The sequence below is a fragment of the Medicago sativa genome, chromosome 2 (assembly GCF_051527215.1).
Source record: "Medicago sativa cultivar Bolivia chromosome 2, Bolivia_mono, whole genome shotgun sequence".
Taxonomy (NCBI): domain Eukaryota; kingdom Viridiplantae; phylum Streptophyta; class Magnoliopsida; order Fabales; family Fabaceae; genus Medicago; species Medicago sativa.
In genome coordinates, this window is record NC_140750.1 from 80,045,578 (window position 1) to 80,061,935 (window position 16,358).

General features: G+C 33.9%; 2 protein-coding genes across 3 annotated transcripts; one reads left to right on the top strand and one right to left on the bottom strand.

Moving 5' to 3' along the window:
• On the bottom strand, window positions 1–1,805 carry LOC146951256 (2-oxoglutarate (2OG) and Fe(II)-dependent oxygenase superfamily protein). Its single transcript, XM_085747220.1, has 2 exons — window positions 1,039–1,805; window positions 1–614 (listed from the first exon to the last, which is right to left on the bottom strand). Exons 1-2 carry the CDS (start codon window positions 1,653–1,655, stop codon window positions 254–256), a joined length of 978 nt encoding a protein of 325 aa, XP_085603346.1. The 5' UTR covers window positions 1,656–1,805; the 3' UTR covers window positions 1–253.
• A 2,767-nt stretch (window positions 1,806–4,572) lies between these two features.
• MET18 (ARM repeat superfamily protein) lies at window positions 4,573–15,616 on the top strand. Of its 2 annotated transcripts, none has more exons than XM_085747221.1 (20): window positions 4,573–4,772; window positions 4,853–4,915; window positions 5,047–5,101; window positions 5,728–5,825; window positions 6,347–6,505; window positions 6,877–6,936; window positions 7,864–8,052; window positions 8,369–8,422; window positions 9,616–9,702; window positions 9,832–10,525; window positions 11,306–11,679; window positions 11,916–11,989; window positions 12,189–12,294; window positions 12,430–13,304; window positions 13,599–13,674; window positions 13,780–13,891; window positions 14,316–14,392; window positions 14,781–14,861; window positions 15,050–15,129; window positions 15,230–15,616. In XM_085747221.1, the coding sequence occupies exons 1-20, from the start codon at window positions 4,701–4,703 to the stop codon at window positions 15,264–15,266; spliced, it is 3,423 nt and encodes a 1,140-aa protein (XP_085603347.1). In that variant the 5' UTR covers window positions 4,573–4,700; the 3' UTR covers window positions 15,267–15,616. The 2 variants fall into 2 exon arrangements, with proteins under 2 accessions (XP_085603347.1, XP_085603348.1); XM_085747222.1 differs by having other exon boundaries at window positions 6,351–6,505.
• The last annotated feature ends 742 nt before the right edge of the window (window positions 15,617–16,358 follow it).

Genomic DNA, 16,358 nt, shown 5'->3' on the forward strand with positions numbered 1-16,358 from the left:
TACTCTCCAAAAGTAACGATTGATATATTAATATAGTCACTAAGAAGCTAAATCTTTCTTTTAGGTCGGATCAACTAAGTGGCATTTTATGGATATATACACAACAAGTGTCTTGTATATCTTCCTCAAAAAAAAAGTGTCTTGTATATCATGTTATTGCTGCAAAACTACCAATACAACTCAGAATTTTAGGTATCTGAAATCTAGAACAACCCTCAAGTCCTTATTACTGTGCAATGTAGGAATTGGTAATCTACTTGACAAGAGAAGCCAGCACCCTGCGAGGGGGATCAAAGGGTCTTCGAGAATGAAGAACAGCCCAATTATCGAGCAACATAACATCGCCTTTACGCCAAGGAATAGCAACAGATTCCTCCTCAAGTATGTTAAGACAGTCATACACTACATCAGCAGGTAAAGGGCTGCCATCCCCAAATGTCACTGCCTTAACAGGATCGTTTCTCTCGTCTTTCCAACCAGTGTAAGCAGCAACCATGCTATTAAACCAAATCTTGCGCTTTCTTACCTCGTCATACTTTACTGCAGGAATTGGTCCCATGATTGTCTTCACTCCATCTTCCAACCATTCCAGCTCCATACCAAGTTCACTAGCCCTGCAAATATTCACAATCAAAGTTTTAAAAAAAAGTTTGCAACTATAATCTGAGCTGCAACATTATAGCTCAACAGAAACCGTATTTGACCGTGATTACAATTGTAACCTAACATCATTTAAAACCTTCTTTTTAGGTGCTAAGTTTCGAGCCGAGTACCACAAGGTTTGACATAATTCAAAACCTTGTCCAAATCAACATAGCATGCACTTTTTTGGTTACATATCACACATCAAAGAGATGAAGATTCATCTCATAAGGGTCCGATAATCCGAAGTTCAGTAAATGGTTGCTCAAGCTTGGTTACTCGTCTTTTCGAAACCTTAATAACCAATTTAGCTCAATCATTTCAATATGCATTTTTTTTTTCTATAATAAATAAAAAATGAACATAAAATTAAATTAAACTGAATATGAATATAACCTTTGTTGAGCAATGTTCTTGTCTTGGGTTAAAAAGGTTGATTTCCAGCCTCTACCAATAGGAGAATTAGGATTATCATCTTCACCCAAAACTCTAACATACAACAACCCAAACTTCTCAAGCTTCTCCACAAATTCCGGATAACGATCCTTCATCCTATCATAAACAACATGACTAAGAACAATCGGCGTTTCACCACCATTCTTCGGCTCAACTTCACAGAAAAAGAACAACTTCGACGGAAATTCCGGAACCTGAGCCATTTCATGATGAAAAGGGATTTTCTGATCAGGTGGAGATTCATTGGCAGTGAAGACACGGCCGACGACGTTGGTGCGTGGTGCAGCGCCGCCGATGTAGGGGAGTTCAGCGTAATCAAAGGCTTCGACGAGGGAGTTGAAGTGAGAGGCGGTTTGGAGAGGGAAGTTACGGAGGAGGATTGCGCCGGAGTGGTGGAGGAGGGATTCGAGATAAGGTTTGTGGGTTTTGATTGTGTGTGTTGCGTTTAGAGGGAGTGTACGTGGAGTTACGATTGCTGGGAATGGGGTTCCGTTTGGGAGAAGCTTTTGTTCGGGGATTTGGATTTCTACCAACGCGTTTTCTAGTTGTGTGGACATGTTTGGGAAGTTGAAAGTGGTGGTATCGGCAATGGTGGTTCTGATTAGAGTTTGATTAGTGTTTCTTCCACCTAGATGGAAATTCGGACCAAGTTCATCAGGCGATAACGGATAACATAACTTTTGCCAATGCTATGGCCCACCACACGGACACACGTGACTTCTTTTCTCGTTAACTTTACTAGATTTTTTATGGTAAACTAATTTAGATTTTTATTTAAAATTAAAGGTTTTGTAAAAAAAATAAAAGGTCTTCCTAGTAAATGTCTTGGTGATAATTTTGCGTTGAAAATTACAAATACTCCCTCCGGTCATTGTTTTTTGAAAGAAGAAAAAAACCATTTTTATGGTTATTAAATATTTTTTTAAAAAAATGTTTATTAAATAATTTATGCATTTGATAATATTGATAAGTTTCTCCTCCAATCGACCTTTTCCCTTTGATCAGGAATGACGCCATGAAAATTTTCTTCCCTAGAGCTTAGGCTTTCTTTTTTCTCTTTTTGTCGCTTTTTTCTTTTTTCTTAACCTTGTAACAAAAAAAAAAGAAGATAATATTGATAAGTTGAGTTTGAGTTCACCAATTTTCAATACGGTTTTTCTATTTTTATTCTTTTAACAAATGTCATAAGGACAAATGCCCAATGACGTGTGTTTTCTGCCAAGAGCAATGCTAAAGACAGTCACTTTTGCACTCTCCATTATACACTCTCTCACATATTGGGCCACGTGGCCCACAACTCTCTCTCACATATGGGTAACCGGTTGAATAGGTTCCTGAGATAATTAACGTTTTCATTTTAATAATAATAATCTCGAAAATTGTTCCCACTTTTCTATCGTAGGCATATCTTAAAAAAAACCCCAATGAAAAATCTTCATTGTTGCTGTAAACGAAATGGACGAACGTAGATCTATAACAACACAAGAAAGAATCAAGCCATATCTTATTTTGTTTTTTCTTTTCTCGGAGTGTTGATAAGTTTTGTTTTGTTTCACAAAAAATTGTTGCAAATTATTTCAATTTATTGGAGGCATGAAGAAGGGAATCGTTCCTACATAGCTTTTTATCATAAAATTTCTGTTGTCTGGAATAATTTGACTTGGCCCTTTATGAATTTTGAAAAAAGATTTGATTTTTAGTTTTTGTTAATAGATATTTCAAACTAGAAACACAGACAGAGGAAGCAACGTGTGACCCGAAATTTTGTGTTAAAATCGTTGTTCTTCTTCTTCTTGTCGTTTTCTTCAGGTTATACTCTACCAATGTCGTCGTTTTGATTAATCAAATCGTTTTTGTTAACTAGTTGATTTGGATGCTGAAAATTGAAGGTTGGGTATGAAATTTCATCTTGCTGTAATGTCACATGAGCAATGTTTGGAGATATTGGATCTTAGTCACAACACTCCAAATACTCTTAAACCTCATCCTTCTTACTTTCTGGTGTTTTTGAAGAGTATATTATCAGCTATGAAATAGTTGAGCATGGTGTCTGAGATTTCAAACATTTCGGTGTCCAAGACCTTTGATCTGCACTTAATAAAATAAAATAAAAATATAACAAAGTAATAAACGTGTAGAATCGGTAAACAAGTAACTGAAATTTAAGAAAAGTGTATTGTGTGCCACGTGGCCCAATATGTGAGAGAGTGTCTAATGGAGAGTGTAAAAGTGACTGTCCTTAGCATTGCTCTTTCTGTCAATATTCGATTAAAAACTTAGTTAAAGTTTACTCGTATGTTCTTAATGTCTGACTCCAAAGTTTAAAGTCAATACCACTAAACCCAACATGTCACACATTAAGAACATACGAGGAAACTTTAACTAAGTTTTTAATCGAATATTGGCAGAAAACACACGTCATTGGGCATTTTTCTTCATGAAAGTTTTTTTTTTTAAAATTTTTTTTTATCATATTTCTTTCAGTTTCCCCTTGTCTTTATGTTGTTTTCCCGACCACATCTTTCTTCTTCAGCTTCTATTTGAGCTTTGCTCAAAACAACTCCACCGTGAGCTTTGTTTATAACTTTTAACGTCTTTTTTTTTTCCTTTCCACATTTTAGGTAGAAGAGTCTATGATTATGATGGAAGAAGCCTTTTAAGATTCACAATTTCTCGCAAGAAGCCATATCTTCTTCACTTTGGATGCATCTTTTGATATTTTTTTGACACTCTTTGCAAACCAAAGATTTCCTTCTTCCTCACTATCCATTTCTCCCAATTCTTGACTTGAGAAAACTCTTTTTCAAAATCCATTATTTATACCACATGTATCAATAACCAACTGCTAATTTCCTTTGCGAAAGCCATTGCCACGAGCCTCATTGCTTGATCAATAATGAATCACAATCCTTTTGCGGAAGCTATTTTTGAAACCACATGGATCATGAACCAACGACTTTGTTGCCTCTGCTGGACTTGAATGCACACACTCAGTGATATAATATGATTGGTGAGAGTAAACATGGAGATGTAAAATTGAATTTGTAAACTTAACTTTTTATATTCAATGACTCTGTGTGTGATACTTGTTACTTACACTTTTTATATATTTTTGTGACTCCTTTGTCTCACATGGTACAACATTGCTATTTTCTTGTGAGTGTGTATGCAAGTTATGTTTTGGAGGAAATTTCTAGAGGGTTAAGTTTATATTTTAACATATATTTTAATTTTTTAAAAATAGCAAAAATACATGTTTCCCCAAAAAAAATTAACAAATATATAATAAAAATATAAATTTAGTTCTCCAAAACCTCACCTTTTTTTTTTGGTTACAAAAAAAAAAAAACCTCACCATTTAATTTCTCTTTACCATCTTTAAAAAAAAAGAATCTCTTTACTAAAAAACTAGAAAATATCAAATTTTCAACAATCTCTCTATTTCTACTTTCTTTCCACTTATTTTTCTTTCGCATCCAAACACACACATTCTCAATCTCCACTACAATACCGAATATGCTTAAACCCTAAAACACTGCACTCTCTGTTCCCCGTAACTACAATTTCTAAAACCCTAAATTCTCTTCAATCATCATCGATCAATGGCGGAAACCACTCAATTGACTCGTCACATTGAGTCCTACGTTGACTCCTCTTCAACTCCATCTCACCAGGTTCACTCCCACCCCCAATTCAATTTTGATTTTTTTCTTCAATTCACTGTTTCTCTGTTATTAATGCTTATGTATTGCAGGTTGCAAGCTTGGATGCAATTGGGTTATTGATAAAGACCAATGCTTTAACTCTTGAAGCACTTGTGTGTGTTTTAAATTTTTAAGCAAAAAACAAAAATTGATTTTTTTTCTTCATATGTTTTAATTCATGCTTGCTTAATTTGTGTTTTTTTTTTTTATTGACTTGAGTTGTTTTTCCTGTTTTGAAATTTAGGTTAGAGAGTTGGATATGTATTTGACTTCAACAGATACAGTTATTCGATCAAGAGGTATGTTTTTGTTTATTTTGCAAACTTCAACAGATACTGTTATTCGAACCACATTACACAACCAATACGCATTCAACTGTATTCTCTTTAGCCTGATTTGTATGCTAAAACTTTGTACGTCACACAACCAATACGCAATCAATTGTATTCTCTTTAGCCTGATTTGTATGCTAAAACTTTGTACAAATTAACAATTCATATGTACTTGTATGCATGTGGGCGGGTGGTCGTACCGTCTATTTATGTATATAGATAGCATACGGATGCTATTCGCATGCGTATTTGTGTATGCATGGATGTATATATTATCATATTAGTTAATGTCTACTGGGTAAACTTCTTCAGGAATTCTTTTTCTGGCATTTGATTGAAGCTTGATTTGTATGCTAAAATTTTGCACAAATTAACATTTAAGAGTTATATGTACTTGTGTGGATGTGAAAGGTTACTATCTATATGGGCATACCGGGTATAGCAAATCCTGCTCATAAAAAGAACTACCGATAGCAATCGCATACAGATACCATTCACATGCCTATTTGTGCATGATTGTAAATTTTTATAGTATGTATTTTGTTTTAGATCATGTTCTTATTAGTGAATGTCTACTGGATAAACTTCTTCAGGAATTCTTCTTCTGGCAGAGGTGCTTACTCGTATTAACTCAATATCTCTAGACAGTAAAACTATACATAGCTTGGTTGGGTTCTTCAAGGAAAGAATGGTCAGTATATATATTTATTTATTCTGCTACATGCTTACTTTTTTAAGTTATTTTTTTTTTGGAGAGTTTTAAATTTTTTATTCTAGTTCGTTTGTTATGATGGATTTCTGATTCCTTCTCTTTATTCTCACAATTCCTTTTCTAAAATCCATGTTACAGAGATTTCATTCATGTAACTATAAGCTTTATATTTACTACAAACAAAGTACAACCCTTCCATACACATAATATACCAAGTCTGTGCGCTGTGATACTCAATCCTAACTCTATCCCATTTATCATTTTGAAAAGAAAAAAAACTCAATCTCTGTTGCATTACATGAAGTCATGTAGTTTTCTTAATTGTCCAAAGTTTTGATATTTTATGAAATTCTTGTGCTTGAACCTTTAGCATTGCTGATTAAACTGGATTGTGGATTGTTGTTCATTTTGAGTTCACCCAGTTTTGCGATTGATGATTTGTAACCACTTTGATGATGTATAATTTTCCGATGATATTTTCTAATATTATTTATAATCAGGCAGATTGGAAAGCAGTACGAGGTGCACTCGTTGGTTGCTTGGCACTGATAAGGAGGAAAAGTGTTGTGGGTACGGTAACGGGTAGTGATGCCAAATCCATTACTCAATCTTTTCTACAACACTTGCAGGTTCAATCTTTAGGACTGCATGACAGGAAGGTAAAATTATTTTTGTTGTCAAAAGGCAATAAAATTTTATGCTTCTGCTGTAAGGTAGAATTGTCTCATTTTGAAAAGACTTGCATTCAAAGTAAAAATGAACACTTGACATTATTATATATTGGCTTAATTTATCAGTCTGATAGTTGATCGGTCCTTCTTAGTAAATATTTTTATGCATTTATGTTTTTTTCTTTTTTCTTTTTTTTTTTGAAATAACAAATGTTAGTTGTTATCTGTTATTTTTCTTAGTGGGGGGAGTTGAACACATGATGCAGTTATTATGTAGTTGTCCTCTCCCCACCTCTAAGTTTATGTAAGCTATACTCACTAAAGATCTCACCTTTAATTTCTCTGTTTTAATACTGCAGCTATGCTTTGAACTGCTTGATTACCTGCTAGAACATCATGCCGATTCAATTGCCTCATTGGTAGTCCTTACTTCCCTCAACTTCTATATACCAATGAATAAAGTAAAACAAAAATAGATTTCCTGAATATACTATTATTATGGCCGATGATATGAATGATTTGTTTAACATATAAGCACCATTCCCTTTTCCCTCAGGCTTCCACTTCCCTGTTTATACAATTTATTACCAATCAGTTCTTAGTATGGCTTTTAAATGATTAGTATGGCTTTTAAATGAAGGCAACATAGTTATGATTATGAAGCAACTATAGGCTGGACTGGGTATAGTATAGCCCATTGATTAGTGCCATGGTATCTCATAGTTTATTGCATGAATATTTAACTATTTATATTACCATGTACCTTGTCTATGTTGAGTAAAATATCTTATCCGCTTCAATAATACATTCCTTTTCTTTTCTTGGTTGTTTAACTTTAAAACAAACTAGATTATTATCAATTGGGTTCTGTGTAGCTGCACATATATACTTATTCCCAAAAGCAACTGATATGTTTTAAAAATCCGAATTCTATAAATATTAAGAGACTTTTATTTAGTATTTGAAAATAAGAACTTATCTTTCCACTTTTGCATAGAGATATCAGGATTTACTCAATCTATTTTTTTTTTTTTTTTTAAATATGCAAATAAATATTGTTATGAATATGACATAGTAATAAAGTATAAGAGCAGAGGGAAAATGCCTCTCCAAAAAAAAAAAAATGAGCAGAGGGGGAAGTTATCCAACTAAATGGAACAAAAATATAATGGTCAATGTATGACTTACAATCTGCAATCCCAAAGGCGTGTTTTATGAAGCCGGTTTGTAATCATACTTATTTGTTTCAAGTTTACTGCTTATGGCTCTCTGTGACACCGGTAGGGTCAATTATTTTTTTTTTTTTTGGAAATCTTATAACACGTTTGTTCTTGACTCTCTTGTAGGAGGAGGACCTTATTTTTGGAATTTGTGAAGCCATAGATGCAGAAAAAGATCCAGAATGTTTAATGCTTGCTTTTCATATTGTCGAGTCTTTGGCACGATTATATCCTGATCCATCTGGTCTACTTGCAAGCTTTGCTAGAGATGTTTTTGATCTTTTAGAACCTTACTTTCCGATTCACTTTACACATGTAAGCTCAATGTTTCACATATATTTCTCCATTGAACATCTTCCATTTATGAATTCTGATTGCTATACATCAGTTAGCCAATGACCATATATGATCCACACACTAATAATCTGATTTGTATGAATGCATATCTCCCTGTTTTCCACCTATGTGGCTATGCCATTTTATATTGAGTACTGATGCTGGAAGACTATGAAATATGAGATTTTCTCTGAAAATATCCATTCTCACGGTTATTTGTTTGCAATCTTTGTTTCTTCCTGAAAATATCCATTTTCACTCTGTTATTTATTTGCAATCTTTGTTTCTTTACCAGCAAACCAGTGGGGATACTCATGTGCAACGAGATGACCTATCAAGGACTCTGATGGTACGTGGAACTTTTGTCCAGATTTTGTGGTGCTTAAGTTGTTGTACTTTCTTATAATTAGTCATTCAGTCATTGATGAGAACCTCTTAATTCGTTGTCTGAAATTATGGTGCTTAAGTCCTTGTCTGAAATTTAAATGATGTTATTCAATTTTCATTCCAACTGTTGATTTTAAACCATGTTATAGTCGTTGTACTTTCTTCAGTCATTAACGATTAGAGCAGAACAGTCAGGATACGAAGTAGAAGGTTAGAGCAGAACAGTTTTATGGTTTCTTTGCTCTTCATTTCTTTTTGAACATAGACAGTAGTTGGCTGAAAACCTCACAAAGTTCTGGAGATAGAAAGAAATTGCTGGGATTCAAGTTGAATATTTATTTTAAGAGATTTTCTATTGATTACCAACATCCACATACAGTTATGTTGCTTTCTTTAGGTTAGATTTTATTATCCCCATCTATGTTCTGTCTTCTCATTCGAAGTGCTTTTCCCTGATGGAACTTCATGTCTTGGATTGCATTTTCTGTGTTTTGGTGGAAGATAGAGGGGGAGAACCATGCAATACTGAGTACCATTCAAATGTTATGTTTACCCAGATTTTTTGTATGTAAAAGTTATATATAGTGTAAGTTAGCATCCACACACTTGTTTCATATGGTGTAGCGAGTACTCTGGGAAATTTCAAATATCAGTAGCCATGAGCGTTTCTTTTATTGAAAGGTACATTGATTTAGAAGCAACTGTACAACCAATAATTAGTCAGCTTTTGAGCATATAGCATCTTAAACTTGTCAACTGCTTTTAACTTTATTGCCCTGGATTAGCTTTTGCGTTTATTAGTGGCCTTCTGCACCACCTAGATTTAGGAGTGACATATATATTAGATAGATTTGCTTGGGTTGAAAAACTTTGTTGCATATTGTTGTCTTTTTTAGGTTGATCCATTCTCCTCATATTCTGCTTCCTTTACCTAATAAAGGAAGCAAAATGCAAATATACATGTTTGTGTGTATAGGATTCATTTCATGTTGTTCAGGCTTACTATCCTCAATAAATGGAAGAGCATGTTTCATCTTTCTCAAATGCAATTGTAATCTGATATGATATTGTATATTTTACATATAGAAATCGTGAGTATATGTTAATCAAGTTCTATTTTTTAATATGGAATCTACATATTTTAATTTTCTGCAGTCTGCATTTTCTTCTACACCCGTTTTTGAGCCATTTGTCATTCCTCTCCTTCTTCAGAAACTTTCTTCTTCACTACATTCAGCAAAGGTTGGTGTTTCTTTAATATGATTATATATTTCTTTCCAAATATTTGTGTAATTACCATCATACCTTTTTTTTTTTAAAAAAAACTTAACCATTTATAGTTTCCTGTGTGTTGGTTTTCTATGCATTCAGATTGATTCCTTACAATATCTTAGAGTGTGCTCCTCCAAGTATGGAGCAGAGAGAATCGCAAAATATACTGGGGCTATTTGGTCTTCATTAAAAGACACTTTATATACTTATTTGGGGGAGCCAGATTTCTCTTTTACTCTAGCACCCACAGATGGTATTAACTTTCCAAAGAACGAAGTTGTAGTTGAAGCTCTCTCCCTGCTTCAGCAGCTTATTGTGCAAAATAGTAGTCAGTTAGTTAGCTTGATAATTGATGATGTGGATGTCAACTTCATTACCAACAGCATTGCATCTTATGAGATGTACGACACTATTTCTGTGCAAGAAAAGAAGAAACTACATGCTATTGGTCGCATTTTATATATTTCTGCCAAGACTTCCATTCCTTCCTGCAATGCTGTGTTCCAAAGTTTTTTCTTAAGAATGATGGATAAATTGGGATTTTCTGTTAGCAACATTGATGGCTTGCAAAATGGCGGTATTTTGGCCTCACAAAGTGTTAATTTCGGATTCCTTTATCTCTGTATAGAACTACTCTCAGGATGCAGGGAATTGGTTATTCTGTCTGAGGAAAAGCATGAGAAATATTGCACCATACTTCATAGTTCCTCAGCTGTCTTATTTAATGCCTTTGGTTCAGTCTTAGCTGTAACTGCTGACAGATGCCCCTCTGATCCTGATATATACATTGGAGGTGATTGCTCTTTTTTTATTTAGTTTAACATTTTCATCGACAAGAATTTTAATTGTATTTTGTTAAGTGGTACTCCTCTTCAATAGTTGATCATGAACTCATGAGTCACGCCATAGTTTTAGATTTTCCTGAGGTTGTCAAGGAGAAGACTCTGATATACTGAGTCATGTATTGGAAAAGGGACTTTTGCAAAACACACCAAAAGAATCCTAGGGTATATTTGGTTTGAGCAAAAATTTAATTTTCAAGTTTTCCCTTTTAATTACAAAACTGCCACCTTATTTGCTCTCTATTTCTTGTTTTAAATGATTTGTTCTTGAAATGATGAAAACAAGGTGACAATTTTGTAACTAAAAGTTAAAACATGAAATGCAAATATTTTTTTTCCTCAAATCAATCAGGCGTTCGGATTCTTTTGGCGTGTTTTCATATAATTCCTTTTTCTCAATCCAAACTCTCAAATACTTGTGGCGAGACCGAGATTTCTTGTCACTATACACAGTTTAATTGGTGTATACTGTTGACATACTGCAGTCAGAACGTATAAGTTACAATTAGATTGTATTGATAATACTTTAGAAATCTGAGAAATTTTGATGTCAAATTGTTACTCTTTGGTTTAGGAGTATATAGTCATTGCTGGTTCCAGAGGGAACCACCAAATTAGAACTATCTTTTACATTTCTGCAGTCGCTAATTTTTTAATAATACTACAAGTGTGTTTGATGCACACCAAGACACATCGCTGATTTCTGTTTTGCTTTTGGTGCTGATATACAGCGAAGGGCTTGCAGATTCTAGCAACGTTTCATTTAGATGTTTTTCCAATACCAAAATCAACATTTGAGAATATTTTGAAGAAATTCATGTCAATTATCATAGAAGATTTTGGCCAAACAGTACTATGGAATGCCACATTGAAAGCATTATTTCATATTGGCTCCTTTGTTCAAAAATTCAGCGAGTCTGAAAAGGCTATGAGCTACAAGAGTTTTGTTGTAGACAAAATTATGGAAATGCTGTCTCTTGATGATATTGTTCTACCTTTTTCACTCAAAGTAGAAGCATTATATGATATCGGCATGACCGGTATGAAAAATATGCTTACAATTCTTCAAGCGATGGAAGGAGCTATATTTACCAATTTATCCGAGGTCTGTGTATGTTTATATAATAATTTCATCATCTTATCTGTCGTCCAAGGCATCATGGAATATGTCATCTCACTTTTAGAAAGTTGTTGGGCTTATTTTGTCACTGCCGGCCTTTTGTTTTTACTATAATGTTGTGAAGTCGACCCCACTTAGTGGGATACTTGGTTGTTGGTGAATAATGTTGTGTTTTTACTTATTTGGATATTATTTTAACTTTCTGGTTTTTGTTTATCTAGGTCCAAAGAAATTTAACGTCTCATGAAACTGCTGTTCAGCTTTTGGAGTGCTATTCTTGCAAGCTACTTCCATGGTATTCAGTTTTCAGAGCTTACATATTATTTTCACTTTATTGTGACTATATGAACTTTCTTTATTATAGCTGATGTTTTGGATTAGAAGTAACGGATAGACTAATCGTGCTTTCAGTTAATGAACTGTTCGCAACATTATGCTATTCAGAAACTGGCAGTTTCTGATGTATCTGATATTTTTGAATTGAATATGGGCAGGATCCTTGAAAATGGAGGTGCAGAGGATTTCGTGGTGCAATTTGCTGTGGATATTTGGAACCAAGCAGGAAATTGCATGGATTTTAATTCTCCATTTGAGGAAAAGGTAAATCTAACAGTCGCACTTATGTATTAATCTTCCCTATAAGAACATTGTTAAAATCCTGTACTTATTATTATATAAATGCAACTAAGTAGATAATCCCGGTAGTAATAGTGATTTTTCCTGCTTGTTCTGCAGAGTCTACTTGATGCAATGATGAAAGCGATGAAAGTTTCTGTTGGGTGTTGCTCTGTAGAGAGTCAAAATGTTATAATTCAAAAAGCTTACAGTATACTGTCTTCACATACCAAGTTTCGGCTTAATGATGTAGGAAGATTGACATTAACTTCTGGAAAATATGACATTTCCCCTAAGGATGAAGGGGTACTTTTATTATTTGCATCAGTAATTATTGCACTTCGCCCCAAAACACACATTCCAAATATAAGAGGGCTTCTGCATCTTTTAATAATAACCCTCCTCAAGGGTGTTGTTCCAGTTGCACAGGCTTTGGGCTCTATGCTCAACAAACTCACTTCGAAATCCAATGGTGCAGAGAAGTCTGATGAACTTACCTTGGAAGAAGCTCTTGATATTATATTCAACACAAAATTATGGTTTTCTTCTAATAATATGTTACAGATAGGTAATGGATCAAGTAATGGGAGCGAAATTGTTCTTACTGATTTATGTCTCGGCATCGCAAATGATAGATTGCTTCAAACCAATGCCATTTGTGGGCTCTCATGGATTGGAAAAGGTTTGCTGTTGCGTGGTCATGAAAAGATTAAAGATATCACAATGATATTTATAGAGTGCTTAATATCAGACAGAAGAAAGACTTCCGTGCCTTTAGTTGAAGGCTCACTTGAAAATACTGAAGAGCAGAAATGTGATCCTCTGGCAAGGAAATGTGCCACGGAAGCTTTTCATGTTCTTATGAGTGATGCTGAAGATTGTTTGAACCGAAAATTTCATGCCACAGTACGGCCTCTATATAAGCAGAGGTTTTTCTCTTCCATGATGCCCATCTTTCTGCAATTGATCTCAAGATCTGATTCTTTATTGTCCAGGTAAGATGTAATGCGCTCTCTCAAACAAAAACTATTTTCCCTCGTAGTGGCATTTGTGAGTAGCTTATATATATATATATATATATATATATATATATATATATATATATATCTTTGATTGATACCTTTTTAACTGTAACTAGTCTGTGTCCATTGTCTTAAGTCTCCGTACACTCAAAGAATGCAGTATTACTAAATTGACAATGAGCTGTAGCAGCTATTTTTACTTGGAGTTGTGCTATATTGTCTCCCTTTGCCTCACAAATATCTAAACTTCTATTTCTACAATTTCAGATCTTTATTGTTACGAGCCTTTGCACATGTCATGTCTGACACTCCACTGATTGTTATACTGAATGAAGCTAAAAAGGTTAGTTTGAGAAATTTTGAACTATCAGTAATTACTTATCTTACATTTATCTGACTATTAATTAATTTTGTTTTTCTTTTAAAAATTCACTTGTAAAATTTGCAGCTCATACCAGTTCTTCTGGATTGCTTGTCTATGTTGACCGAAGATATCCAAGATAAAGATATCTTGTATGGTCTGTTGCTAGTTTTATCTGGGATGTTGACAGAGAAAAATGGTAATTACGATGGCTGTAGTACTTAACTTACCTGTTTTTTAAGGTTGTAGTTTGTTGTGAATTTGACGTTGTCGCACTGCAGTTCTATTTATTTTTCTTTTTAGTTTCTTTTTATTATTTCCTTGTGTGAAAGAAACTGAGCCCCACTAGAAGGATCAGTTTCAATGTTAGTACGGATTTTCACAATCATTTGCCACTGCATCCGTTGCTAGATTATTATGGTGCAATTTTTGTTATTTGCAAATACTAGTGTGTGTTCCTTGCTGGCACACTCGATACTTTATGTAGATTCTACTTGTGCTTCAGCAAAGTATTAGCATTCTAGTCATAATTGTGTCGGGATGAAGATGATGACAATCATGTAATTTTTGGCAAGAAAGAATGACTTGTAGATGTTGTCTTACGTAAACCATGTTGCATGCAGGACAAGAAGCAGTCATTGAGAATGCACATATTATCATCAATGGTCTAACTAAGCTTGTGGACTACCCTCATAAGACGGTATCAGACTTCCTTGTATAATTTATTTACTGCTAAAACATGCTGACTTTAGTTGTATTATAAAGGAACTTCATTGCCTAACATTTTGTCAGTTTGAATAATCTAGACATATTTGCTGTTCTGAGCTACATTAGGGCCAGAAAAACATGGCTGAACTCCTGGTTATTTTTGGCAGTAACTTAGACAGTACAAAATCTTGTCCCAATTAAAAAACAAGCTGCTTCAAAAGAGCTTAGGTTTCTCAAACTTATTCAGTGATGGTTTTGCGCTCAAGAATTCCTGCCAAAACCTTTAAATCCCTCATAACTTTGTTGCAATCTTAATTGTTTAAAGCAATCAAAATTAATAATGATATTGATGGTGGATTTCTTTTTCTCCCCCTGTGCAGCTTGTTCGGGAGACAGCTATTCAATGTCTTGTTGCATTGTCTGAGCTTCCTCATGTGCGTATCTATCCGTTGAGAACACAGGTTTGTCAAGCTTTTAGTTGCATTCGTTCAAATACTTGATTCGTTGATGTCCAATATGTGCTGATTGTTCAATGCTATGAATAAACAGTTTCATAATTTTGCATATTGTTAACCTTTGTATTTTCATTTTTGGAAACATTTGAGTGCCTATTTTTTATTCTTAATGTTATTCACGCTGATTATATTAGGTTCTGCAAGCAATATTTAAGTGTCTTGATGATACAAAGAGATCTGTTCGCAATGAAGCTGTCAAATGCCGGCAAGCATGGTCAGTACTTCAGAATTTCCAGGAACCTTTAATTTTCTATCTGTTGCAGTGAACTGTTATGTTTGTTTCTTTTACTCATATTTGCACGACTATTTGACAGGGCATCGATTGCCTCATCTAGGAGTCTTCGTTTCTGAAGTTTAACACCAGCTACCCGATTCCAAGCTATTGGAAACGATTCTGAGCGTTGTTTTCACCCAAAGAAAATTTTCAAAAATTTTGCACTGGTTGAGTCGATTATTGCTTGTAAATATCTATGGTTGTAACTCTTACTGGTTTGTATTTATAGCAATTAGTTGAGTCGATTATTACATGATTCTAGATGTTAAGTTAAAGTCCATTGAAACAATTGACCATTCATAACTATGGAGATTAAGTGTTGAGATTAATGTAACTGTCTGTTGAAACAATTTGTATGACCGAGGTGGATGAAAGCGTGGAAATGAGTAAAATATAGAGATAACTGTGCTGCTTTACATACTTATAATTTAATCGCGTTTGATTATCACCCGTTTAAATGTAAATTACCTTTTCTCGTGACAAACAAAGTTGTGCTCATTTATATTTGAAGTTATTATGCTAAAAAGTTGCGTTGTTCAGTTTGAAAACAATGTTATAGGGGATAATTTATAAACAAAATCATTATGTTGTTAGTAAAACATTTTTAAAATTTTGCTACAGACACCCCAATGATACTGGCCATTTTAGTCATTTTCATCATAATTCATATTATATATCATCCATTGACAGCTACCATGACGAAAGTTTAAATAAATAAAATAGTTAAGTTTATCTCTCCCAGTGCTAGTATTAACATGTATGCCGAAAATTTCCCGAGGTTTTGAGGATGAAACATAGCTTTTCATGATTGAAATGTGTGAACGGTCTATGTCTTTACCAAAAGTATTTATCAGTAATGAATATGTCACAAAATTATCATTCAATTCTAGTTAGAGGATATTAACTGCTATCAAATAACATAATTCACTTTATATGGACAAGCTTCTACAAAACATACTTATCGTTAAGATTCTCCTATATAAAAAATCTAAAAACCACTTAAAATATCAAGTTGTTTATACATACAACGCCTACATTAGACCGCAACAGACTATATATGGTACTTACACAGATTATTTTTCTAACTTCCTTTTTCTTTAAATCAATAATTAAAGGGCATTTTAAAGGACTGGAGATATTTTACAGTAACAAAAAGATGATAATGAGAT

What these genes read in the sequence shown, in the direction of transcription:
- MET18 (XM_085747221.1), top strand. Translation starts at nt 4,701, where the DNA reads ATGGCGGAAACCACTCAATTGACTCGTCACATTGAGTCCTACGTTGAC. An exon ending in CTTCAACTCCATCTCACCAG is followed by an intron (nt 4,773 to 4,852) that starts GTTCACTCCCAC and finishes TATGTATTGCAG; the next exon opens with GTTGCAAGCTTGGATGCAAT. An exon ending in TTCCGATTCACTTTACACAT is followed by an intron (nt 8,053 to 8,368) that starts GTAAGCTCAATG and finishes TTTCTTTACCAG; the next exon opens with CAAACCAGTGGGGATACTCA.
- LOC146951256 (XM_085747220.1), bottom strand. Translation starts at nt 1,655, where the DNA reads ATGTCCACACAACTAGAAAACGCGTTGGTAGAAATCCAAATCCCCGAA. An exon ending in AAGAACATTGCTCAACAAAG is followed by an intron (nt 615 to 1,038) that starts GTTATATTCATA and finishes GAATATTTGCAG; the next exon opens with GGCTAGTGAACTTGGTATGG.